This window comes from Pelobates fuscus, chromosome 1, assembly GCF_036172605.1.
Source record: "Pelobates fuscus isolate aPelFus1 chromosome 1, aPelFus1.pri, whole genome shotgun sequence".
Classification (NCBI taxonomy): domain Eukaryota; kingdom Metazoa; phylum Chordata; class Amphibia; order Anura; family Pelobatidae; genus Pelobates; species Pelobates fuscus.
In genome coordinates, this window is record NC_086317.1 from 424,098,155 (window position 1) to 424,120,661 (window position 22,507).

General features: G+C 38.8%; 1 protein-coding gene across 1 annotated transcript in view; it reads right to left on the minus strand.

The window, feature by feature from the left end:
• The window catches only part of DLEU7 (deleted in lymphocytic leukemia 7), a 372,098-nt gene extending 350,566 nt beyond the window's left edge, over positions 1–21,532 (minus strand). Inside the window, exons 1-2 of the mRNA XM_063444848.1 lie at positions 20,635–21,532; positions 14,316–14,545 (exon numbers count right to left, since the gene is read on the minus strand). Of these exons, the coding sequence (XP_063300918.1) occupies positions 14,342–14,545; positions 20,635–21,177 (747 nt within the window). The 5' untranslated portion in view covers positions 21,178–21,532 and the 3' untranslated portion in view covers positions 14,316–14,341. The remainder of the gene's footprint in view (positions 1–14,315; positions 14,546–20,634) is intronic.
• Positions 21,533–22,507: the final 975 nt, after the last annotated feature.

Genomic DNA, 22,507 nt, shown 5'->3' on the forward strand with positions numbered 1-22,507 from the left:
GCGGTGCCATAAATAAAAATTGGGGGGGGGACCTAATGTCCTCCCCCCCTGGCCCCTACCCCTGAGCGGTGGGTTGGGGCCATAAATTAAAATTCCCCCCAGGTGACTAGGGGTCCCCAAATCCCTAGTCAACCCCCTCCCCCCCAAAAAATACCACTACCTACCCTAAAAATAATGAGGGGGGACCCTTGTCAAAATACCTGTAAAAAAAAAAATAGACTTACCATTTGATGTATTCTTTCAGCCCCCCAAAAAAACGAGCGCAAAAAAAAATAAATCCTTCTTCACCCATGGGCTCCACGAAGACTGAGCTCTGCAGGGCGGGGGAAGGCTTATAAAGCCTTGCCCCGCCCTTCAATTAGGCTCAGAGAACTCTGATTGGTGGGTTTAAGCCATCCAATCAGAGTGCTCTGACAGGTAAATGAAGAGACTGACAGGTAAGTCTCTACATATACCTGTCACAGCACTCTGATTGGTTGGCTTGAAATCCACCAATCAGAGTGCTCTGTGTCATTTTACACAGCGTGGGAAAGTTCTTTGGAATTTTCCCACGCTGTGTAACATGACACAGAGCACTCTGATTGGTGGATTAAGAAACCAATTAGAGTGCTCTGTGTCATTTTAAACAGCGTGGGAAAATTCGAAAGAACTTTCCCACGCTGTGTAAACTGACACAGAGCACTCTGATTGGCTGGATTTCAAGCTAACCAATCAGAGTGCTCTGTGTCATTTTACACAGCATGGGAAAGTTCTTTGGAATTTTCCCACGCTGTGTAAAATGACACAGAGCACTCTGATTGGTTGGATTTCAAGCTAACCAATTAGATTGGTCTGTGTCATTTTACACAGCGTGGGAAAGTTATTTGAAACACGTAAGGAAACAAGCACAAAAAAGTGTTACAGTTGAATTAATTTTAAAATACACCACATAAATAAATAAAACCAGAAATGAAAATACATGACATGCTACTCAGTAACATAGTGTTATAATGTGGATGATAAAAATAACTCATACAAGTCTGAGAGGCAATCATTAGATTTCAATTTATTAAGAATTAAGAGACAAAAAAATAGCTAATGCTAAAAAAAAGACTTGATATACTAGAGATAAGTAAAACAAAAAAAAGAAAGAAAAAGGGGAAAGTAGCACAGAAAACATGAATATAAAAGAGAAATACAATTAATAGAACAAAAATAAAGGAAAATAAAAAATGGAAAAATTAAGTAAAAATATACTAAATAAAAGAAAATGTAAAAAAAAATGAAAATATATATAAAAAAATAATGGAAACTTTAAAAAAGAGTATTTCGTTCACTAATGCCTCTCCTGTTATCCAAGATTTTTTTAACCATTTTTGTTTGAAGATTTCACTTATTACTACATCATATACAGACACATGAATATAGTATTTAAAAAAATGTTTAATTATATCACCTTAATTTCACATTTTACTTTTGATATTAGAAACATTTGATTTTTGAAAATCAGATTAAAACACACAGACAGAGCACATACAGTTAAGCTGAGGTCCCGAAAGTGAGAAATAGCATCAGCACACATGTAGACCAATGATGTTATGTCTGGTGCGTTTATCCAAAATCTTCAACAAAGAAGCAGATACTCATAAACAGAAGGCAGCTCCTCAACATGATCCCCAGCCATCTGTCCACACCCATCATCCCAGCCATCCACCCAAATGTATTACCCCCATCCACACTTACAATGCCATCCATCCAAGCTCATTACCACCAGCCCTACATCCACACCCATAATACCATCCCCATCTATTATTTCTAGTCATTAATTCACACCTATAACAATATCCAGTCATCCACGTCCATTATCCTTAATCATCCACCAACACCTTTAACATTAATCAGACCCAGTCATCCAACATACCTTCCAAAAAGTATGTAAAACGTTTACCTCCAGGTCAACTTCATTGGCTTTTGCTTTTGCTTCTCCCACTATTGCAACTTGAGGAGCCCATTCTTTTTGTGTAGGAGTGAATCTCTGAATTTTTTTTTAATGATTTCCGACATGCACAATATTTTCAAGCAGTAACCAAGCCAACAACATTGACAGATCACGCAAATAACTTGTGAGTAAAATTGAAGCAAAAATGCAACAAATTTTTTTTAAAAAAAAATGTTAACTACTTAAGATATTAATTACAAGATGTAAATTGCAGGCAGATATGTGAAAAAAAATTCAATTTAAAAAGCATGCAAAACAGACATTGCTCACTTTTTACTATATGTAAAAAAAAACTGCTAGTTATATCTCTCAGATACTCTTTGAAAATAACACAGCTATGTTCTAAGGCAGACTTTTTATTAGTGTATTCGGTTTATTTTTATAGAATACTATTGTTGTGCTTTGAAATTGTTCACATTTTTTTTAAATGTAATTACGAACATAAATGACCATAGTAATAATAGCATACGGAACACTGTAACTAACATATCAATCATACTGTAATACTGCACTGGCCAGGCTTGGCCGGGCCTCAATACTTTAGAATGTCCCTTCGAAAAGTAAAAAATAATAAAACATTCAAGATCAAAGAATATATCTTAATATAAGGTTTTACAAAGTAGAGGATCATTTTTGTGTCTCAAAGTCTGGATGAGAAATAAATCAAGCTATTGAGTCTTGATGATTTGAGCAAATGTATTCTGTTCACATTGCTTTGTGCTGGTTCCAGCTGGAATGATAGAAGATTCAAACTCTTATGTGTACATTTGAAAGGATTATTGTTTCAAGGAGTTTGTGGGTAGCATAGAAAACAAACAGCCGAGTGTCAGCCCAAGAAGCAATCTTTCTTTACTTCTCATCGAACGTACATTTTGACACAGAGGACTTTTTTTTTTAAGTTATAAGCATGACAGAAGAAGCCATGGAAACTGCTATGCTAAAAAGGTTCTCTGTCAAGAAGATCCATGAATAGTCGTAATCCATTAAAGGGTTAAGTCATTAGTATTAGCTGGTCAGAGCCATCCAACTTTTAGTTATTGATCAACAAGAAAACCACAGCATTCATCGGCGTTTAGCTAAACGTTGAACATGCATTTGGGTTCAGTTGAACAGGAATTAATACCGTCAGAATTCAAAGGAGATATAACTTTTTTTTTTGGTGGAACCAGCTGTGTTATCGAGTACGGAAAGCAGAGTAAACATGAATAATGATTGCACATGTGCATTTAATCTATTCATTTTGTGTTATATGTGGTTCACTTTAACCTGCACTCTCTAAAGACCACGTAGGAATAAATCATGGTTTGTCAAGTTGGCTTTTACAGGAGCTGACTGTACCTTTCACCCCAAATGCAGCTGATACAATTTATTCTCTTTAAGGTAGATATGGATGACTGATGAAGGGTTTTCATCTGAACGAGTAAACTATTGTACTCAATATTTATGTTATGGAAAGCTAGCCATTGGGTCTAGTGGCCACAATCAATGAATTGTCAAGATAATATAAGTTGTAATGAGAACCAGTTAGTAATACAAAAGAGATGGATGAGATGTTTCCACCAGATTTCTGGCCGTTTTATTGTTTTACAGTGACTAGCCTTCATAAGTGGCCTTTATGACCAATCAATGAGTACGAAACATGTTTTTCAAGTAAATGTGTAAGTTACTGATATACAGTATACCATTTCTCATTCCGTCTCATTCCTTGGATAAAGGGTGTATATTGCCTTAGTTCTGTGGAGCTGTTGGTTCCCCATTACAAAAGTAAATTTATAAAATACATTATGGATCTTTGTCATTATTATTATTATTATAATTCGAATTATTATTGCCATTTATATACCGCTTTAAAATATTATAAAGAGGGGAAATTTTACGATAAATGAGACAATTACAAATTGTTACAGGAACAATAGGCTATAGAGGACCCTGTTAAAGAGAGCTTTAAGAGGTTAAAGTGTTTGCTTATGACCAGCTTTCTTTTTTTACCAAACAGCACAATAAGCGGTGCAATACTAAAACAATGTTAATGGCAGGTCATATCAAAAACAGGAAGAGAAATGTCTAGATGCATGTCAGACTGAGCCAGGGGCGTATTAGCCGCGAGGCAAACAAGGCATTTGCCTTGGGCGGCATTTTCCAGGGGGCGGCAAAAAAAGCCGCCCCCCAAATGCCCAAGGCAAATGTCTTGTTAGCCTTGCGGCTAACAGACATGCCGGATGGGCTGCTGGGCGATCGGGCGGCACTGCCTGGCAGGCGGGCGGCCGGCTGGCGAGGCAGCACTTCCCCTGAGCTGTCTGCTCAGCTCCCTCGCCAGCCGCAGAGTGAGGCTGGGAGGCGGAGCCGGAATATGACGTCATATTCCGGCTCCCAGCCTCACTCTGAGGCGCGCGAGGGAGCTGAGCAGACAGCTCAGGGGAAGTGCTCCCTCGCCAGCCGGCCGCCCGCCTGCCCGCCCGCCAGGCAGTGCCGCCCGATCGCCCGCCAGGCAGTGCCGCCCGATCGCCCAGCAGCCACTGGACCACCAGGGAGGAAGAGACACCCCCCTCCCCAGCATTCCCAAAGGTAAGGAGGCTGGGGAGGGGTGTTAAAAAAAAAAAAAAATGTGTTAAAAATAAATGTAAAAAAAATGTGTTATAAATAAAAAAAATGTGTTAAAATAAATTTAAAAAAAATGTGTTAAAAAAAATGTGTTAAAAATAAATTTAAAAAAAATGTGTTAAAAATAAATTTAAAAAAAATGTGTTAAAATTTTTTTTAAAAAAATGTGTTAATGTGGGTGGGTGAGTGTGTGTCTGTTAGTGTGTGTGTCTGTTTGTGTGTCTGTGTCTGTTAGTGTGTGTGTCTGTTAGTGTGTGTGTGTCTGTTAGTGTGTGTGTGTCTGTTAGTGTTTGTGTCTGTTAGTGTGTGTGTGTCTGTTAGTGTTTGTGTCTGTTAGTGTCTGTTAGTGTGTGTGTGTCTGTTAGTGGGTGTGTGTATGTTAGTGAGTGTGTGTGTTTGCTAGTTTGTGTCTGCTAGTGAGTGTGTGTCTGTTAGTGTGTGTCTGTTAGTGAGTGTGTTTGTCTGTTACTGAGTGTGAGTGAGTTTGTTAGTGTGTGTGTGTGTTTCTGTTAGCTAGTGTATGCGTATCTGTCAGTGAATGTGTGTGTATTTAGAATGCGGGGCGGGGGGAAAGGTTGGGTGGGGGTGGCGCGGGGGGAGGGGGGCGCCTGAGTTTTGTCCTGCCTAGGGCAGCACAAAACCAGGATACACCACTGGACTGAGCTCAACTCTTTCTCGGCAGCCTTCCTATTTTTTCCAGTTTAGATTAATTTCTGTGCATACAAGTACACTCATGACTTTACCAACTCTACTTATTGAACTCCACGGTGGCCAGATGCCAATGAAGGTGACAATCCCAGCGAGAAGTACCATTACCTTGTTACAGCCAACTTTAGCCAAAATCTAATCAGTTGAGAAATCTTCATCAATTAGTTTGTCATCTAATGGGTGGCATGATGTCACTGACAAATTACACAAGTTGCGAGACAGGGAAGGGGTTCTTTGCTAACAGTTAGGCATCATGTTTACAGCCCAGCTGCCAACTTGGGACTAGTAATTTCAGTAGAATTCACAGCCACATTCATTACTGCTCAAGCTGTGCTTCATCTTCAAACTGTAGTCAGACTGTGAATTGGTTTTTGAACTCAATAATTGAAGCATATAACAGATCATACCTACATATATACTCCCATTGCAGTGAGGTGCATGTCACTAGGAAGGGTTTAATATCATGCAGACATCCATCAATGGATGGCTAGAGTTGAGGATATGTGTGCAATGGAATCCCTACAGGGAAACATGTGTGACCAGTAGTAGAAACACAGTTATTGGCAAAATAAATGTCCAGGTATATTGACATATTTATTGATTTGTATATTAGTAGTTTTCTTCTGTCTCTCTTGAGTTCTGCCTGCATAAACATATACCAGATGCAGTATTGTCATAAATGTACATAGCAGAGCAGTTCTGTCAAATGGTGCCAATTACAGTCCCGAAAACACTTTTCTTAAATTATACCATTACATTAATCATTGAAACTCACATATACGTGTGTTGAATATTTCAAATCATGCACTATTTTTTTTAATTTATATTAAAAATGATCAAATTACATCATAACCCAGTTTAGTCCAGGTGCAACCGGGCCACACATCGCAAGGACAGAGCTTATAACAATGATTGAGGTGCTAAGATGGAGGTGCAGGGAAAATAATTGTAGGTTTCTACATTTAATTTTCCAAATTTGTTAAATATAGGGATAAATAAACCTATTAAAAATCCTAACAAGTTCTCCCTTACGGGAGGTCCTGATGTGAACATCTTCCCACATGGTAATAATTAGTATGACATTTATTTGAACACCTGTCCTCTATAATGTTACAAGATGGTAGTAGAGAGTAGTTGCTAATGAGTAGTCATTATGACAACAATAAAGGTATTAAGCAGTGTCTGTACTCACTAATCTGTTTTAACAAATTCTGACTACCTATTTTTTTAGTTTGTAGTTTGTAGCTATTGAGATAGCAGTTATGATGGTATCACTAACTGTAGCTCAACAGTGACATCTTCTGTTCTGTAGCAAGTCACTTTGCTAAAACACACTGGAAATCAAAACATACATGAGATATTGTTTGTTAATTCAGTCATTAGAACATAATGTATCCTGTGTGCTTTTTATATCACGGAATCTCCACAGAATCATGTTTTATGCTCTGGTGCATATCACACAGGTAACACATTGTCATTATGTTCTAGAACACTTCTTTCATTACATTCACCGGTCACTGTGCAGGAGTGGGCACCCCATCCTTGGTCCCTAATCACTAGAATATATGATTCTGAGTAGTAACCTATCTCCAGATCCAGTAGGCCCTTTGCATATCTTTGTATATGAGCTTGGTGTGCGCAGCCTATTGCATTAGGGTGTGCACCCTAAAGCACAAACACACGCCGCGTGTATATGTATGTATGTATATATATATTTATAAATATATATACATATATATATATATATATATATATATATATACACATATATATATACACACACACACATACATACACTGCTGTGTGTGTGTTGTGTTAGGGTGGTGTGAGGGTGCTGTGTGTGTAAGGGTGCTGTGTATGTGTGTGTGTGTGTGTGTGTGTCTGTAAGGGTGCTGTGTGTGAGGGTCCTGTTAGTGTGATGTGTGTGTGTGAGGGTGCTGGTAGTGTGCTATGTGGGTGAGGGTGTTTGTGTGTGTGTGTGTGTGTTTGTGAGGGTGCTGTTAGTGTGATGTGTGTGAGGGTGCTGCTTGTGTGCTGTGTGTGTGTTTGTGAGGGTGCTGTTAGTGTATTGTGTGGGTGAGGGTGCTGTGAGGGTGTGTGTGGGGGGTGCTGTGTGTGTGTAGGTGCTGTGTGTGTGTGTAGGTGCTGTGTGTGTGGGTGCTGTGTGTGTGAGGGTGCTGTATGTGTGTAGGTGCTGTGTGTGTGTGTGTGTGTGGGTTCTGTTTGTGTGCTGCATGTGTGTGGGTGCTGTGTGTGTGAGGGTGCTGTATGTGTGTAGGTGCTGTTTGTATGCTGTATGTGTGTGGGTGCTGTGTGTGTGAGGGTGCTGTGTGTGTGAGGGTGCTGTGTGTGTGAGGGTGCTGTGTGTGTGTGGGTGCTGTATGTGTGAGGGTGCTGTGTGTGTGCTGTGTGTGCTGTATGTTTGGGTGATTGTAGGGGTGGAGGTGGGGGCAGATTAGTTATATCCCCCCTCCCTTCTTACCTTATGTAGGGAGGGGGGATCCTTCCTTGCTGCCTTGCTTCCTTGCTGCCTGGTGGTCCAGTGGAGAGTGAACTCTAGCCTGCAGGGCTAGAGTTCACTTTTGCGAGATCTAAACATTGCCGCGGTAATGCTCAAATCTCGCGAGAGGAACCCGGCAGAGCTGCTGGCTACAGCTCCCCGGGTCCTCTCCTGCCTCTCTCCATGCTGCTGTGGGCCGGTAAGGTAGATCTTTGATCTCCCCATCGGCCCATGGAGGCTTAGAGCAGAGCCGGCGCTCGGATGGCGCCGGCTCTGCATGAGCCGACAGGGGAAATCCTGAGATCTCCCCTGCCAGTCTCAATCCATAGATGTGCCGCGGCACTCACCCTCCAGCCGTCCGCGGTCCCCTTCCTGCCATGTGTTCGGCGGGCGGCATCCTCCCAGCCACGGATGCCGCCCACGTCTTCCTCCAAGTCCCCCAGCGGCAGCATGCATGACGCTGCACGCTGGGAGACCGCCCAATTTGTTACATGCCGGGGTCAGTCACCTGACCCGGCGTTAAAGGCACAGTGCCTTAATCACAGTGGGAGATTTAGATATCTCCCACGTGTGATTGTTAATTCTGATTGGAAATCATCCAATCAGAATTAATCTTCTGGTTTAAATACTTACCTTTCCTGTTCCTCCCTGCCCTGTTGTGGTCTTTGCTTTATAGTATTGATTCTGAACGTGTGCTTTCTGGTTACGTACTCTCTGGCTTGTTATACTGACTTTGTGACTTTCTCCTACCCTTTGACCTCGGCTTGTTTCTCGTTATTCTGTTTTCTGGTTCCCCTTACTCGGCTTGTCTCCTGACTATTCTGTGTGTGCTTAGCCCGGCCACTCTAAGGACCGGTACTGCACACTTTCTGTGTGTGTGTCTGCGTGTGTGTTAGCGTGTTGGGTTCCCCGAATCGTGACACCCGGCACACCCCGTACGCACGCCTATGGGGCTTGGTCAGACACAGTGTCTGGCACATTAGTAAAAATATGCCACTGCTTATCTTTGTAGGTTGTTATATGTGAATGGGGGTCCAGTACCATTAGCCCATGTCTTGTTTCCTTTTTTGCTATATTTTTAGTGCCCAACTGCCTCGGGACAGTGCCTGGCTGATCCTGCCAATGCTTGTCACTGCTTTACAGTGCAACTTTCTAACATTTGCACATTGTTTTAGCATGAGTCATTTTGGATCCATCATTTTACACTTGTCACTGAGCACCTGCTGTCATACAAGTACGCCATCACATCAACTGATTTTGGGGTGTTTAGTTTCCTTTAAAAATTAGCATCATTCATGTTTTTTTTTTAAGTCAAAGTGGTGTTCTACAGACCTTACGTCCATTTTGCATGCTGAATGTATTTTATGCACAGATTTAACATAGCCAGCCCACAACATCCCAATCTGGTTAATGATGTAGCCGTAGGTGGACTTACACCTCCCACAGCTTCATCACATACTGAAATTCTGCACATACAGACTCCTTGCAGCATAACTATTTCAAATCACTAACGTGGTCATAGTGGGACGGGGTAATCCTTCTATGGCATAGCACATTCGCTGTGCAAATTTTCCATGACACGGACAAATTTTGTTACTCTCTTTTAAATGTAAAAAGCAGGAAAAAAACTTTTGCATTTTTTTTTTGTGTTCTGTGCATTTGCTTTATTATCAGGCTGGAATCTAACATGTGTCAACGTGTTCTAAACGCAGATTTTATTTAATGCCGTGTCCATAGACTGTATGTTTACTTTACTTACTTTGATGTCATGTTTACCTCTGCTAAATTAACTTGCAGTGATAATTAGCAGAAGTCATGAGTTTTGCTGGTAACTATTCTCCAGACTTTATGTTAAGAAAATTCTAGTCATCATTAGCAACAAAGTCACGTCAGCTTTGACGGTAATTTCCCCTCAGTATTCAGCCACAAAAAATGTTTTTGTTGAAACAAAGCAAGATCAATAAACCAAAAGATGCGCATTGACACATCTGACTATAATAAAATGGTAATAAATAATACATCCTCCTAAGGGGTTGTTTGTACGTAATTCAGGTTTTTATTTACATGGTGTAAGCTGGCAGTGGTGGTTTCCGTAGATTTGCATTTAATCCATTTCATGATATGCAGTTCCAGAATCCAGTTTATTCAGTTAATACCTGGTTAAGTGGGTGCACATTTACTGAATGTATATACAGAATTATTATTATATATGAAGTTTCTAAGAACATTACAAGATTCACTATTACTCCATGTATAGAACAAGGCGGTAGAGGGTATAGTGTTAATAAAATTATGCTTACCTTTAACGTAAAGGATCACTATAGTGTCAGGAAAACTATAGTACCCTAGGGGTGCCTCCACCCTCAGGGTCCCCCTCCCTTGGTGTTAAAACCCCTTCAGCAGCTAACCTTAATCCTGGTGACCTCTCCTCCCCCGCTGACGACAGCTCCCGAGTGGAACGGAATCCGCATGCGTGGCAAGTGCCGGGCGTGCATTCAAACAGTCCATAGGAAAGCATTTCTCAATGCTTTCCTATGGATGTTCTGCACGCTGGATGTGAATTTCGCATTCAGCGTCGCAGATGCACCTCTAGCGGCTGTCAGGAAGACAGCCACTAGAGGTTGAATTAACCCTGCTATGTAAACATAGCAGTTTCTCTGAAACTGCTATGTTTACATGTGAAGTGTTAAAACCTGAGGGACCTGGGTCTGGGTGACTATAGTGTCCCTTTAAAATGGCTTACTTTCGAAAAAGGCAACTCAAGAAGGAAATGATAACATTGGATCGGATTTGGATCGTGTTCCAATATGGTGCTAATAGAAGGCAATCACCCCAAAATATAGAGGGAAATTCCTACATGTGAGTTGCATCTCCAACATGTCTCAGGGCTCATGGAGAAGATGTGGGCTAGTCTGGAGGGGACCATATACCATCTCAAAATTAGTTTTCAATTATTCAACTTGAATGAATAATAATAAATGGTAGTTGATATACAGTCCGGTGGATCCACCAATAGTTGATCAATAATTTATGCTTAGATAGCAATTTATAGTCTGATCAGAAAACTAAAAAAAAAATGAAAAATAGAAGAAATAGATAAAAATATAAAATTTGAAAATAATATAAGACAAAAAGTTTCTCTTGAGCAGCTTTGTGAATGAAAAATTGGTTGGATCTCACCATAAATCCCTTGTTGCTGTAAATATAGTGTGCAGAGCGAAGACCCTGGGTATTTCAGTCCCGAGCGCATAGCCCAGGCAGCACGAGACAGGAAACGGTGACCGGACCTGATGGGCGCTATACTACATCACCACTCATCTTAAAAACCTGCAAACTTCCTTACTCTGTATATATGTGAATGGGTATAACGCAGACCGGTAAAGTTCTCTGTGTTCTTGAGTAAGGAAGTGCAGCTTTTTAGATGAGTGGTGATGTAGTGTAGCCCCCATCTGGTCCGTTTCCTGTCTCGTGCTGCTTGGGCTACGTGCTCGGGACTGAAATGCCCAAGGTCTTCGCTCTGCACCCTATATTTACAGCCACAAGTGATTTATGGTGAGATCCAACCAATTTTTCATTCACAAAGCTGCTCAAAAGAAACTTTTTTTCTTATATAATTATTTTCAATTTTTTACTTTTATCTCTTTTTTCTATTTTTCTTTTTTTTTTTTTACTTTTTTCACCTGTTTTTTATATTTTCATTTTTTCATCTATTTCTGCTTTGACACACAGTTTTTTTTTCCAACATTTCCAAGCATAAATGATTGATCAACTGTATATGAACTACCATTTATTATTATTCATCAAGTTATATTTATAGGGTGTATATATGATACGTTGTGTATATTTTGTGTGTATATATTATGAATTTTTTCTTAACTTTTGCATAGTCAATGAATTAACAGAGTGTGCACCATTCTGTACATTTGGCAATAGTTGTCCTCTTTTTTGATTTTTTTTCTTCTTTTCTGTTTTCTATTAGTGTATAATAAATTAATTTTTGCATTTCACCATATTGATTATGCTCTTTTTGACGCATACTGTATGCGATTGAGTGCGGTATTAATAGTGATTTAGCCGCATCATTACATCCCTGGGCGAATCCTGGGGCTTAGGCATCCTATGGGTTTGGTCGATGCACTATTCATCAATGGGCAGCGTGGGGACCATCTTCTGTTGATGTCGGGCTAATCATTTGTTGTGAGGGACGAGGGTGAGTGTGGTAAGTGGTCTGAGTTGTTTCGATCGTGCAGCTGTGGCGTAGTTGGTTGCGGAGCTAGCCTTACATATTACTGTTATTGATTTTTATGCATTGAGAGTAGGCACTCACAGGGGAGTTTCTGGCTGGAGCTACTTCCTTGTTATTGTTTTTTTTAATTAGATATGTTTTAATTTTTATTGTACTGTCTTGTATCTGGTAATATATTGAATTTTGTGCTTTCTTGTTGTTTTTTTCATTTATGTATGCTACTTGTCACAGGATTTTCATGGTGAATTAAAACATGTGATGGTGTTTATAGATTGCGTTTTACAACCAGTACATGCTGTGAGAGAAGGTCTTGATCTGCTTCATTTAAGGACCCATGATCAACAAAGCATCATACTGTAATCAGCAGGGAGGTGCAAAGGAAACACTACTTTTTATTTTTGCTATGTTGACAAGACTGCCAAAGATGTGACCAAGCCCATGCCTTGGAGGAGAACGACCACACACATCATGGAAAAATAAAGTATTTATAAATCGACTAAGTAAAAGAGCAGGTATCATGAAAATAATATATCCTTAACCCCTTAAGGACCAAACTTCTGAAATAAAAGGGAATCATGACATGTCACACATGTCATGTGTCCTTAAGGGGTTAAAGGGGATACATTTGTTTCAGACATGTGACAGCTCCTGGCACCTCAATAAATGCTACTTCAGTGTTTGCTGCAGGAAATAATTCAGTGTCAATTTGGCTGAATTATGCCTCTTTTTCTTGCTACCTAAGGTCATACCAGTTGTATAGTCACTGTAAGCTGTAAGTGGGTTTGATACTGTAGGTGGGGGTTTATTTAGTATGCTCACACTGTATAAGCATTTGTTTACACAGAGAAGAAGCATTAAAGGGGCACTATACTCACTAAAATAACTTTAGCTGAATGAAGTTTTGGTGTATAGATCATGTCCCTGCAATCTCTCTGCTCAATTCCCTGCCATTTAGGATTTAAATCACTTTGTTTATGCAGCACTAGCCACACCTCCCTGCGTATGACTTACACAGCCTTCCTTAACACTTCCTGTAAAGAGTCATCTAATGTTTACACTTCCTTTATTGTAAATTCTGTTTAATTTAGAATGTCTTACCTGCTCTGTTAATAGCATGCTAGACCCTACAGACCCTCCTGTATGTAATTGAAAATTAAACCATTTTTATTTCATGCAGACTGTGTCCGTCACAGCCAGGGGAGGTGTGGCTAGGGCTACATAAACAGAAACAAAAGTGATTTAACTCTTAAATGATAGTGAATTCTTCAGTGAAACATCAGAAGCATAATCTATACACAAAAACTGCTTTATCAAGCTAAAGTTGTTTTAGTGACTATAGTGTCCCTTTAACCTTCCTGTACTGTCTTGTAAAGGTACCCTCTAAGCACATTGGGGCATAGATCGTGCCCCTTCAATAAAACTACTCAATTCTCTGCCATTTAGGAGTTAAATCACTGTTTTTGCAGCTCTAGCCATATCTACCATGGCAGTTACTCACAGCATCCCAACACATTTTCTTAAAAATAAGTCTATTACTTTAGCTTCCCTTATTACACAGTGTGTACTGCGTGTTAAACTTAGCATTTCTTTTTCCCTGCTCTGTAAATGTCCGGTGGAGCCTGCAGCCTTTGTGTAAATGCTTAATTAACTGAGCAGGATGTTAGAACTCCTAAAGCTGTGCTGGAAAAATTAAACCGGGGAGGCTGTATGAGTCATAGCCATGGTAGGTGTGGCTTGGGCTGCATAAAAAAAGTGATTTAATTTCACAGAGAATTTAGTAGTGAGACTGCAGGTGCCTGATCAATATGTCACCGCTGTTATGATAAGCTAAAGCTATGGTGGTGCTTAGGGCTGTAACATTTTTGTGAAATGCTTGGAGTGTCTCCCGAAACACAACTGTCCCACTGAAATTGGAATAGTTGAGAGACCTCGCAAGTGATATTTTTATACTAATAGTAATCATTATTGTTTCACACACCATTTATTTTTACAATTACATTAAATTCAGCTCAATAGTTCAAGGCCCCTTTCACGTTGCTAAATGATCACTAAAAGGAGGCTATCGAAATAAGGTAAAAACATTTTGAGAAGTATATTTAAGTTTTTATAAGGTACGGATTAAATTTGTTATTTACACAGATACTGTAATTTCAAACAATTTACAAATTGGCACATTGTCAGCTAGTTCACATTTACATCAGTTTTAAATAAACCCAAATACGTACAATATTTATAATACAAATACTATAATAAAAATATAACACTGGATTGGAATTAGAAACAAAAAAAAAACATTACTACAAGACTATCAGAACTGCAATATTTGCAGTATTTGATTTAATTGATTGGTAACTTTTTCTATAAATTCAGATGTAAAAGAGGAGAGCGCTTGCAGCAGATCTGTGATTATTGTCCTTAATATTTCATTTGCCGAAGTCAGATCCTGATCAAACAGTCGGTCTTCTTTCTGTAGTGTCATGTGGGTACAGACATTTCTAAATTCAATGCTATCCTATAATATAGAAAAAGGGGAGTGAAATAAAAATGAATTAATATTATAGTATTCATTAATTATAACACTGAAATTATAGTATGTGTTATTAAAAATAATATCACAAAAGCTCTAATAGCTCTGGAATATGTGAGTGCCCTATTTTTGACATTTGTAAGGTTTAATATGAGACTGACTAACACTCCATCCCTAAAAGAGTTAATGTAAGACCTGAAAAACAATTCATCACTGATAGGGTTAACTTATGTTCAACTGAATCATAACACTAACAACCATGTACATCACATGGACCTACGTAGTTTAGCACATGACCATACCAGAGCGCCACATACATCGTCTTGGCACACAACCACATTTGTTCTCTCCTATTCTAACAAAACCTTACCCCTATACCCTCCTACTCTGAGGAGATCCCATCTGGTAATGCCCCCTAGATAAGTTTTACATCAATGATTTATTATATGCTTTCCCACAGCTTTTCATGACGTTACTTAATAGTTGTCCATATTTGATTGGTAATTAATGATACTCCCCGTAGACTCCTTTATTGATTGTTATTATAAAACAATTTCTCTTGTGATACAGAATCAAACACTTTCCTAAGCTGACCCCCTTATTTGTTTTTCAATGGTGTGTCTACTTTAAAGGGTTTCGTCTTGGTCTGGATAGAACTACAAGGTCATGTTATTTAATTCTGGTGATCACCAAGGACAGGACAGGAGTATGTTCTAACAACATTTCTGCACTATATTAGTTAAAAGGTCATACACTTTTTTGTATATTTACTGAGTTTGTTTTTTTAAGGTATACAAACTGGATTGTTGAAAATTTTAATATCATATAACTTATTATAAGTGAGACATTTAGGGTCAAATCACTATTTATATTTTTTATTGCACTCACTCGAAATATAGCGCTTCAATATATCTATACATTTTTTTTTTTAATATTACAAATACTTAAAGGGACACTATAGTAACACAGACCACTTCATGTCATTGGAGTGGTCAGGGTGCAGTGTCCCTGTCCTCCTTAGTCCTGCAGTATAAAACATTGGAGTTTTAGAGAAACTGTAATAATTACCTTGAAGGACTAAAACTGCCTATAGTTACTGTCTATCAGACAGCCGCTAAAGGCACTTCCTGTATTCTGGCAGACTCTCAGTCCATTAAACTACGCTGGGTGTCAGTGAAATCCCCCAAAGGAAAGAATTATTTAGTATCTCTGTCTCCTATTGATCCTTCAGCTTCCAGATATCTCCAGGTCTGGTCATACATCCCTGGACTCGAGTTTTATTACAGCATGACATGGTGTTTGTGTAACTGTATGGTGAATTCCAATTGCAGTCTTACTGCATTTACAGTAAATAATAACAAGAGTCACAGGCGAACTTTACTCTTGTTAAACATTTGACTCTGGTGACTTCTGCATTTTTATTTCGCTGTTTATGTTGGGTTTTTTTTTTTGTGTTTTGTGTATGTGTGTTTTGTACAACATTAATTAGTTGCTGCAGCCGTATTTTAATCATTTAGGAAACCAGATTTAAAAATGTGGTTCTTATAACATAGATTAGTTATCATTAAGATTGACCGTCATGCAAACCTTTTTAAAAAGACTTTTTTGTTTGTTTGTTTTGTTTTTTTAAAATATATTTTATCTTTATTTCCTAGTCTTTCTCTTCTGATGGAACAAATAACAGGAAACGTGTTGTGCAGATGTTTATGGGGAAATGTAAAGCTCTCCCATAAATTTTCTCCGGGTGTGACACACAGACATGCCTGACATATAATATTTCATTCATTAGGGTTTTATTCATTCAAAACTGTATTTAACTCATTATGCAATCCCAAGTGCACACATGGGGTTTCTCCCACATACATTTCATCACTATTGCTGGGTCCTGCATACAGGACTTGATTGCCATACTCCATAAAAAAACGGATTAAAATATTCCTTTATTGAAGAAGAAATTTAAATATATGAACGTGCGGGGGACAAAATGAAGGGCGACCCTGACGCGTTTCATGCCACTTCACACAGGAACCTCATTCGCTAGGGGTTTTGTTCACTCAAAACTGTACTCAACCTAATAAATTGCCAACCCCACTCCCTAAACATTACAAAGTTATGAAATCAGCCTGTGTCTCATTAACTCATCAGCTTTAAAAGGAATACCTACATGCTACAAGAAAAAGCAATGAGAAGACAAAGATTAGCTGAGAAAAATTAGCAGATCACTTGATTTAATGCTTTAAAAGGAATACCTACATGCTACAAGAAAAAGCAATGTGAGGACAAAGATTTGCTGAGAAAAATTAGCAAATCACTTGATTTAATGCTTCTGCATTCTATTGGCCCAACATGACAAGTACCGTGCATGTAGAGCAGGACCCCAAATCTTCTCTATGAGAAACATTATATTGACGAAACATGGCAAGTACCATGCATGTAGAGCAGGACCATGAATCTTCTCTATGAGAAGCATTATATTAGCGAAACATGGCAAGTACTGTGCATGTAGAGCAGGACCATGAATCTTCTCTATGAGAAGCATTATATTAGCGAAACATGGCAAGTACTGTGCATGTAGAGCAGGACCCTGATACTTCTCTATGAGTAGCATTATATTGGCGAAACATGGCAAGTACCGTACATGTAGAGCAGGACACTGAATCTTCTCTATGAGAAGCATTATATTAGCGAAACATGGCAAGTACTGTGCATGTAGAGCAGGACCCCGAATCTTCTCTATGAGAAGCATTATATTGTCGAAACATGGCAAGTACTGTGCATGTAGAGCTGGACCACGAATCTTCTCTGTGAAAAGCATTATATTAGCGAAAACTATATGTTAGCACACAGGAACCTCATTCGCTAGGGTTGTTTTTTCACTCAAAACTGTACTCAACCTAATAAATTGCCAACCCCGCTCTCTAAACATTACAAAGTTATGAAATCAGCATGTGTCTCATTAACTCATCAGCTTTAAAAGGAATACCTACATGCTACACGAAAAAGCAATGTGAGGACAAAGATTAGCTGAGAAAAAATAGCAAATCACTTCATTTAATGCTTCTGCATTCTATTGGCCCATCATGACAAGTACCATGCATGTAGAGCAGGACCACGAATCTTCTCTGTGAAAAGCATTATATTAGCGAAAAATGGCAAGTACCATGCATGTAGAGCAGGACCACGAATCTTCTCTATGAGAAGCATTATATTAGCGAAACATGGCAAGAACCATGCATGTAGAGCAGGACCCCAAATCTTCTCTATGAGAAACATTATATTGCCGAAACATGGCAAGTACCATGCATGTAGAGCAGGACCATGAATCTTCTCTATGAGAAGCATTATATTAGCGAAACATGGCAAGTACTGTGCATGTAGAGCAGGACCCTGATACTTCTCTATGAGTAGCATTATATTGGCGAAACATGGCAAGTACCGTACATGTAGAGCAGGACACTGAATCTTCTCTATGAGAAGTATTATATTGACGAAACATGGCAAGTACCATGCATGTAGAGCAGGACTCCATTGCTTCTCTATGAGAAAAATTGGAATGGCCAAAGAGGTCCCTCAACATACGAAATGGAAGTATGGTAAGGAGACCATAGATGAAAAAACTTCCTGACTGAGTGACTTCCTGTTTTACACATTTTAGGCCCTAAATTTAAAGCAACACTTGAATATTTCATTATTAGAGATACATTAACTTCCTTTAAATAGCCTGGTGCAAAATTCTGGTGCAGGAAGCTAGGTGCAGGAAGCTAGGACGAAGTAGGTAGAGGAAACATGGCTGTTCACAAAAGATTCCACAAAAGATGAATATAATAATTTACAATCCATGTGGGCTTATTGACTAAACAATGAAGTGCATTGGCAATCTACTTGTTAAACAAAGGGTTAAATAGCCAGCCCGGGAAATTTCCATACTCAGCATTTTCTTTTTTCATTATCTATCGGCTAAAAAAAAATACTCACTTTTTTATAATATAGAGGTATACATGACAACCTTTAAATTACCTGACATGAAACAAGTTTATTCACTAAACACTGAATTGTATTAAATGTAAACCAAATTGCAAATTATAAGCCATAATAGTCCAACTGAGTTGGAGACTTGGTGTTTAAAGGGTTACTCCAAACACCACGACCACTTCTTCCAAGCACCATGACCACTTCAGTGATTTGAAGTGGCCATGGTTCCTGGAGTCTGTGTGTGCAGCGTTTCACTATGAGATAGTGTGCATACAGAGTATAACTCCTCTGCGGCTGGAGTCGTAACTTCACTATGGGGTTATCATTGGGGTGTCATTAACCACGCCAGAGTTCTGGCATGGGTAATGTTAATTCTGTGCAAATGTCATTGCACAGAATGCCAGTTATTGGCTGAGAGTGATCAGCTGACGCTCTCAGCCAATGAATGATGACAACCTCAGTTTCTGGAAGTCTGCAGCTCTGCAGAAGTCTGAAATGTGTCTCTAGAAAACCAAGAAGCTTTGATGGTGAAGCCGGTAAGGTTGCTAAACAGTTTGCCCATTACTGGAGTACAGGGCCAGTATACTCCTGGCACCATAACTACTACAGCGGACTGTAGTGGTTGTAATGATTTTGCAATTTGGTTTTCAGTTCACAACAATTTGGTTTTAAATGAATACATTTTCATTTAGATAAATGGTACTTTGTACAACAATTGGTACAATTAAAAAATAGTCCATTTGCCACTAAAGTCAATCTAAACAATATATTATGTTACTGTATATGTTTATTTAATACCCAAAAAAGAGAGCTGAGTTGTCTAGAAAGCTTGAACAAGATTATTAACTAAAGTGTGTATTTTTTATAAATTTGAGTGAATTCAGAGTAGTCAAACTAGTGAAAAAAATCTAATAATGTAGATATATTTTGGCATAAATATTTCAAGCCTGTCATCAAATCACTGTCTGAACAGAGTCCGTTAGTAAATAATGCACTCGTAAAAATATGCTAAACACCAATGAGTTTTGCCTTTGGCTCATCACAAATGCTCAGCATCATCAGAATATAATTTATTTTCGTGTCATTTTTGACTCATTTGGTTACCATTTTTGGGTAAGGTTTGGAGATTTTAGGGTTAGTTTTTATAAAGTTAGAAATTGAAATTTTAATGTTAGAAATGGAGGCACCATCTTGGCAGGGCTCTTGATAATTATCGTGCACTTTGCCCAAATCGGTTTGTCATCACTTACTGCCTCTTTAAAACGATAAATAATTTGAATGGCAATGTTTGTTTATGCCCGGGGATTCGTACCAAAGTAAAACATTCCCAGCAACTACAATGAAGTTGCTGTGTTGTCTTGTAAAACCCTTCAGAGGTGTTCAGTAAGAAACTAAACATTTTACTCACTAAAGGGAGCATTTCTGGAAATTCAAAGTGAATTCAAAGTCAATTTAAAATGTAATACCAAAGGAGACAAAGTGAATATAGAATTGACTACTTGGTAAATAACCCTGTTTGTGTCATGGGTCTACAGGTAAATGCATTGAACAAAATGTGAGATTTATGAAATACTGATAACAAAGCTATACTGGATAGTGATGGAAAAAGATGACATTTTTTTTTTTTTAAATCTATTAAAATATCTAGTTCATTGCTAATTGAATCTACGTATGCCCAGCAGATAGAATTCTCAGTTTACAACAGTTTTAGCTCAGAGATTAAAACAATGTTCCAGATTCCAAGTTTTATCATATTCAATAAAGTTTCTTGGACATAAATAACCTTTTCATACTGATAGTAAATGAAGAATGCTGCTCTGCAGTATACAGAATTCATATGCTGTAGGAGGGAAAGCAACTAAATAACGGATTTCCTTCGTGCAGCATATGCTTGCTATCTACTTGTCCATGCTCTACCAATCAGCATGAAGAACTGATAAGTGTCCAGGATAGTCCAGCTTATAGACCACAGATGTGATTCACAGTAACACTACAGTGTAATATTGATACATTTCCATAACACAACATGCTCTGCGCATTACTTATCATTCAACACTAGGTGGCAGGCTAACGCCACGAGTGGATAGATAGATAAGACTTACTTTGAGTCTGATGGTAATTACAGGATCCCCTGGGAGATGGCTGAGTGCCTTTATTTCCACATACAATAGCTGCACCGTGCATTTAAGGACTCTGAAGAACCTGTTTAAGGAAGCAATCTGTGCCAGTGTTGGGGCAGTCCTGGAGCTGGTTGCGGAGCTGACATCTTGGGGTGCACTGTTTAGTGTGTGGGCTGCAGAAGGTTGGGGCTCCCCAGGACCCTGTGCTCCCTGATCTGTCTGGTCCATGCTACTGATGAGACTCTGGCTGCTGTTGCTGCACTCTCCACCGCTTGAAGCGTCCACCTCTGCATTGTCACCGAGCAGTGACAAAGAGCTCATCACCTGCAATGTTGTATCCAAGTCCCCTTTTAAATAGCCTTGTCTCAAACTGCTGGAAAACCGGTTCTCAAACAAATCCCTGAGGGTGTTTAGAGCGGTGAGTTGGTGGCTTATGGCCATCTTGAGGAGCTCTACTCCCGACATGTGTCCTTTGTTTGCTGGGGCAGCTGGGGAAGAGAGTAGATAGGTCAAAGCGCAGGTCATTGTCTTAATTCACCGAGGGATGGGACCACAGCTGTAACCTGAGAGCAACCTGACCTTATGTCACAATCATAGCTCTGTCATAATATCTAACTGAGTTATCATCATGGACTTTAGCCCTGTATGGAAGGAGGAGCAGAGGGAGGAAGTGTTGGGCTCGAGAAGTGATAATCATGAGATGCTCTGTAACATGTTGCTTGCGAAATGTATTTTTGATGCTATCTGTTTCACTTTGATGGTCACACTCTGCTGCTGTCACCATTGCACAGAGAAAGATTGTATCTCTCTGGAGATAAGAACGTATCTGGACAACCAGATGTTCATCTTATCTTCTACTGGACACATGTCTTCCCAGAATGTGCTGCAAATCAGATAATACATTCGATTTATTAGCTCCTTCAATGCCAACTTGTGTTTTGTTTAAATTTTTTGGCATAACACATTTTATGTATACTGATGCATAGGTAGCCCATAAGCACAGAAAAAAGCAGGATATGCAGATCCAGAATCCCATATGGGATGGGGGCAGAAGGGGACAGAAACATTTTTTATTTTTTTTTTAAACAATATTAAAAAGGGGTTAACATTAAACAACAATTTATTTAGCATACAAACAATGTACAAATATGCACACTGACACATTTTCCCCAGTTGTTAAGCAAGCATTTTGTGTATGAATTTCTGTTCAGGGCTAACTACAAATTAATTTTAAATGTTATATGATTTTAAAGAGTTTGATATGTAATATGCTCCTCTGTAACAGGAGCATTTGAAGTGCATAAGGAACAATTAGAAAAAAAAACAATATTACAACACATATCAACATATAATGCATTTGCAATGGCATGTAACTCTCCCTGCCTCACACAAAGAAACTCCTTTAATAGACATATTTAAAAAAAAAAAAAAAAAAAAAATTCATGACCAATCTATTTGCTTTAGTCTAGTCCAGGGGTCAGCAACCTATAGCACATGGGTCATGCATGTCACTTGAGGTTCTTTTAACCCCGTAGTGACCAGACCGCTTTTCAATTTTCTTACCGTTTGGGACCAGGAGTGTTTTTACATTTCTGCTGTGTTTGTGTTTAGCTGTAATTTTCCTCTTACTTATTTACTGTACCCACACATATCATTTAGCGTTTTTCTAGCCATTAAATGGTCTTTCTAAAGATACCATTTTTTTTTCATTATATCATGTAATTTACTATAAAATAAGTTATAAAATATGATGGAATTTTTATTTTATTTTTATTTTTAAACACACACTCTTTCTAACTTTGACCCCCAAAACTATTACGCATCTACAACCACCAAAAACACCAGTGCTAAATAG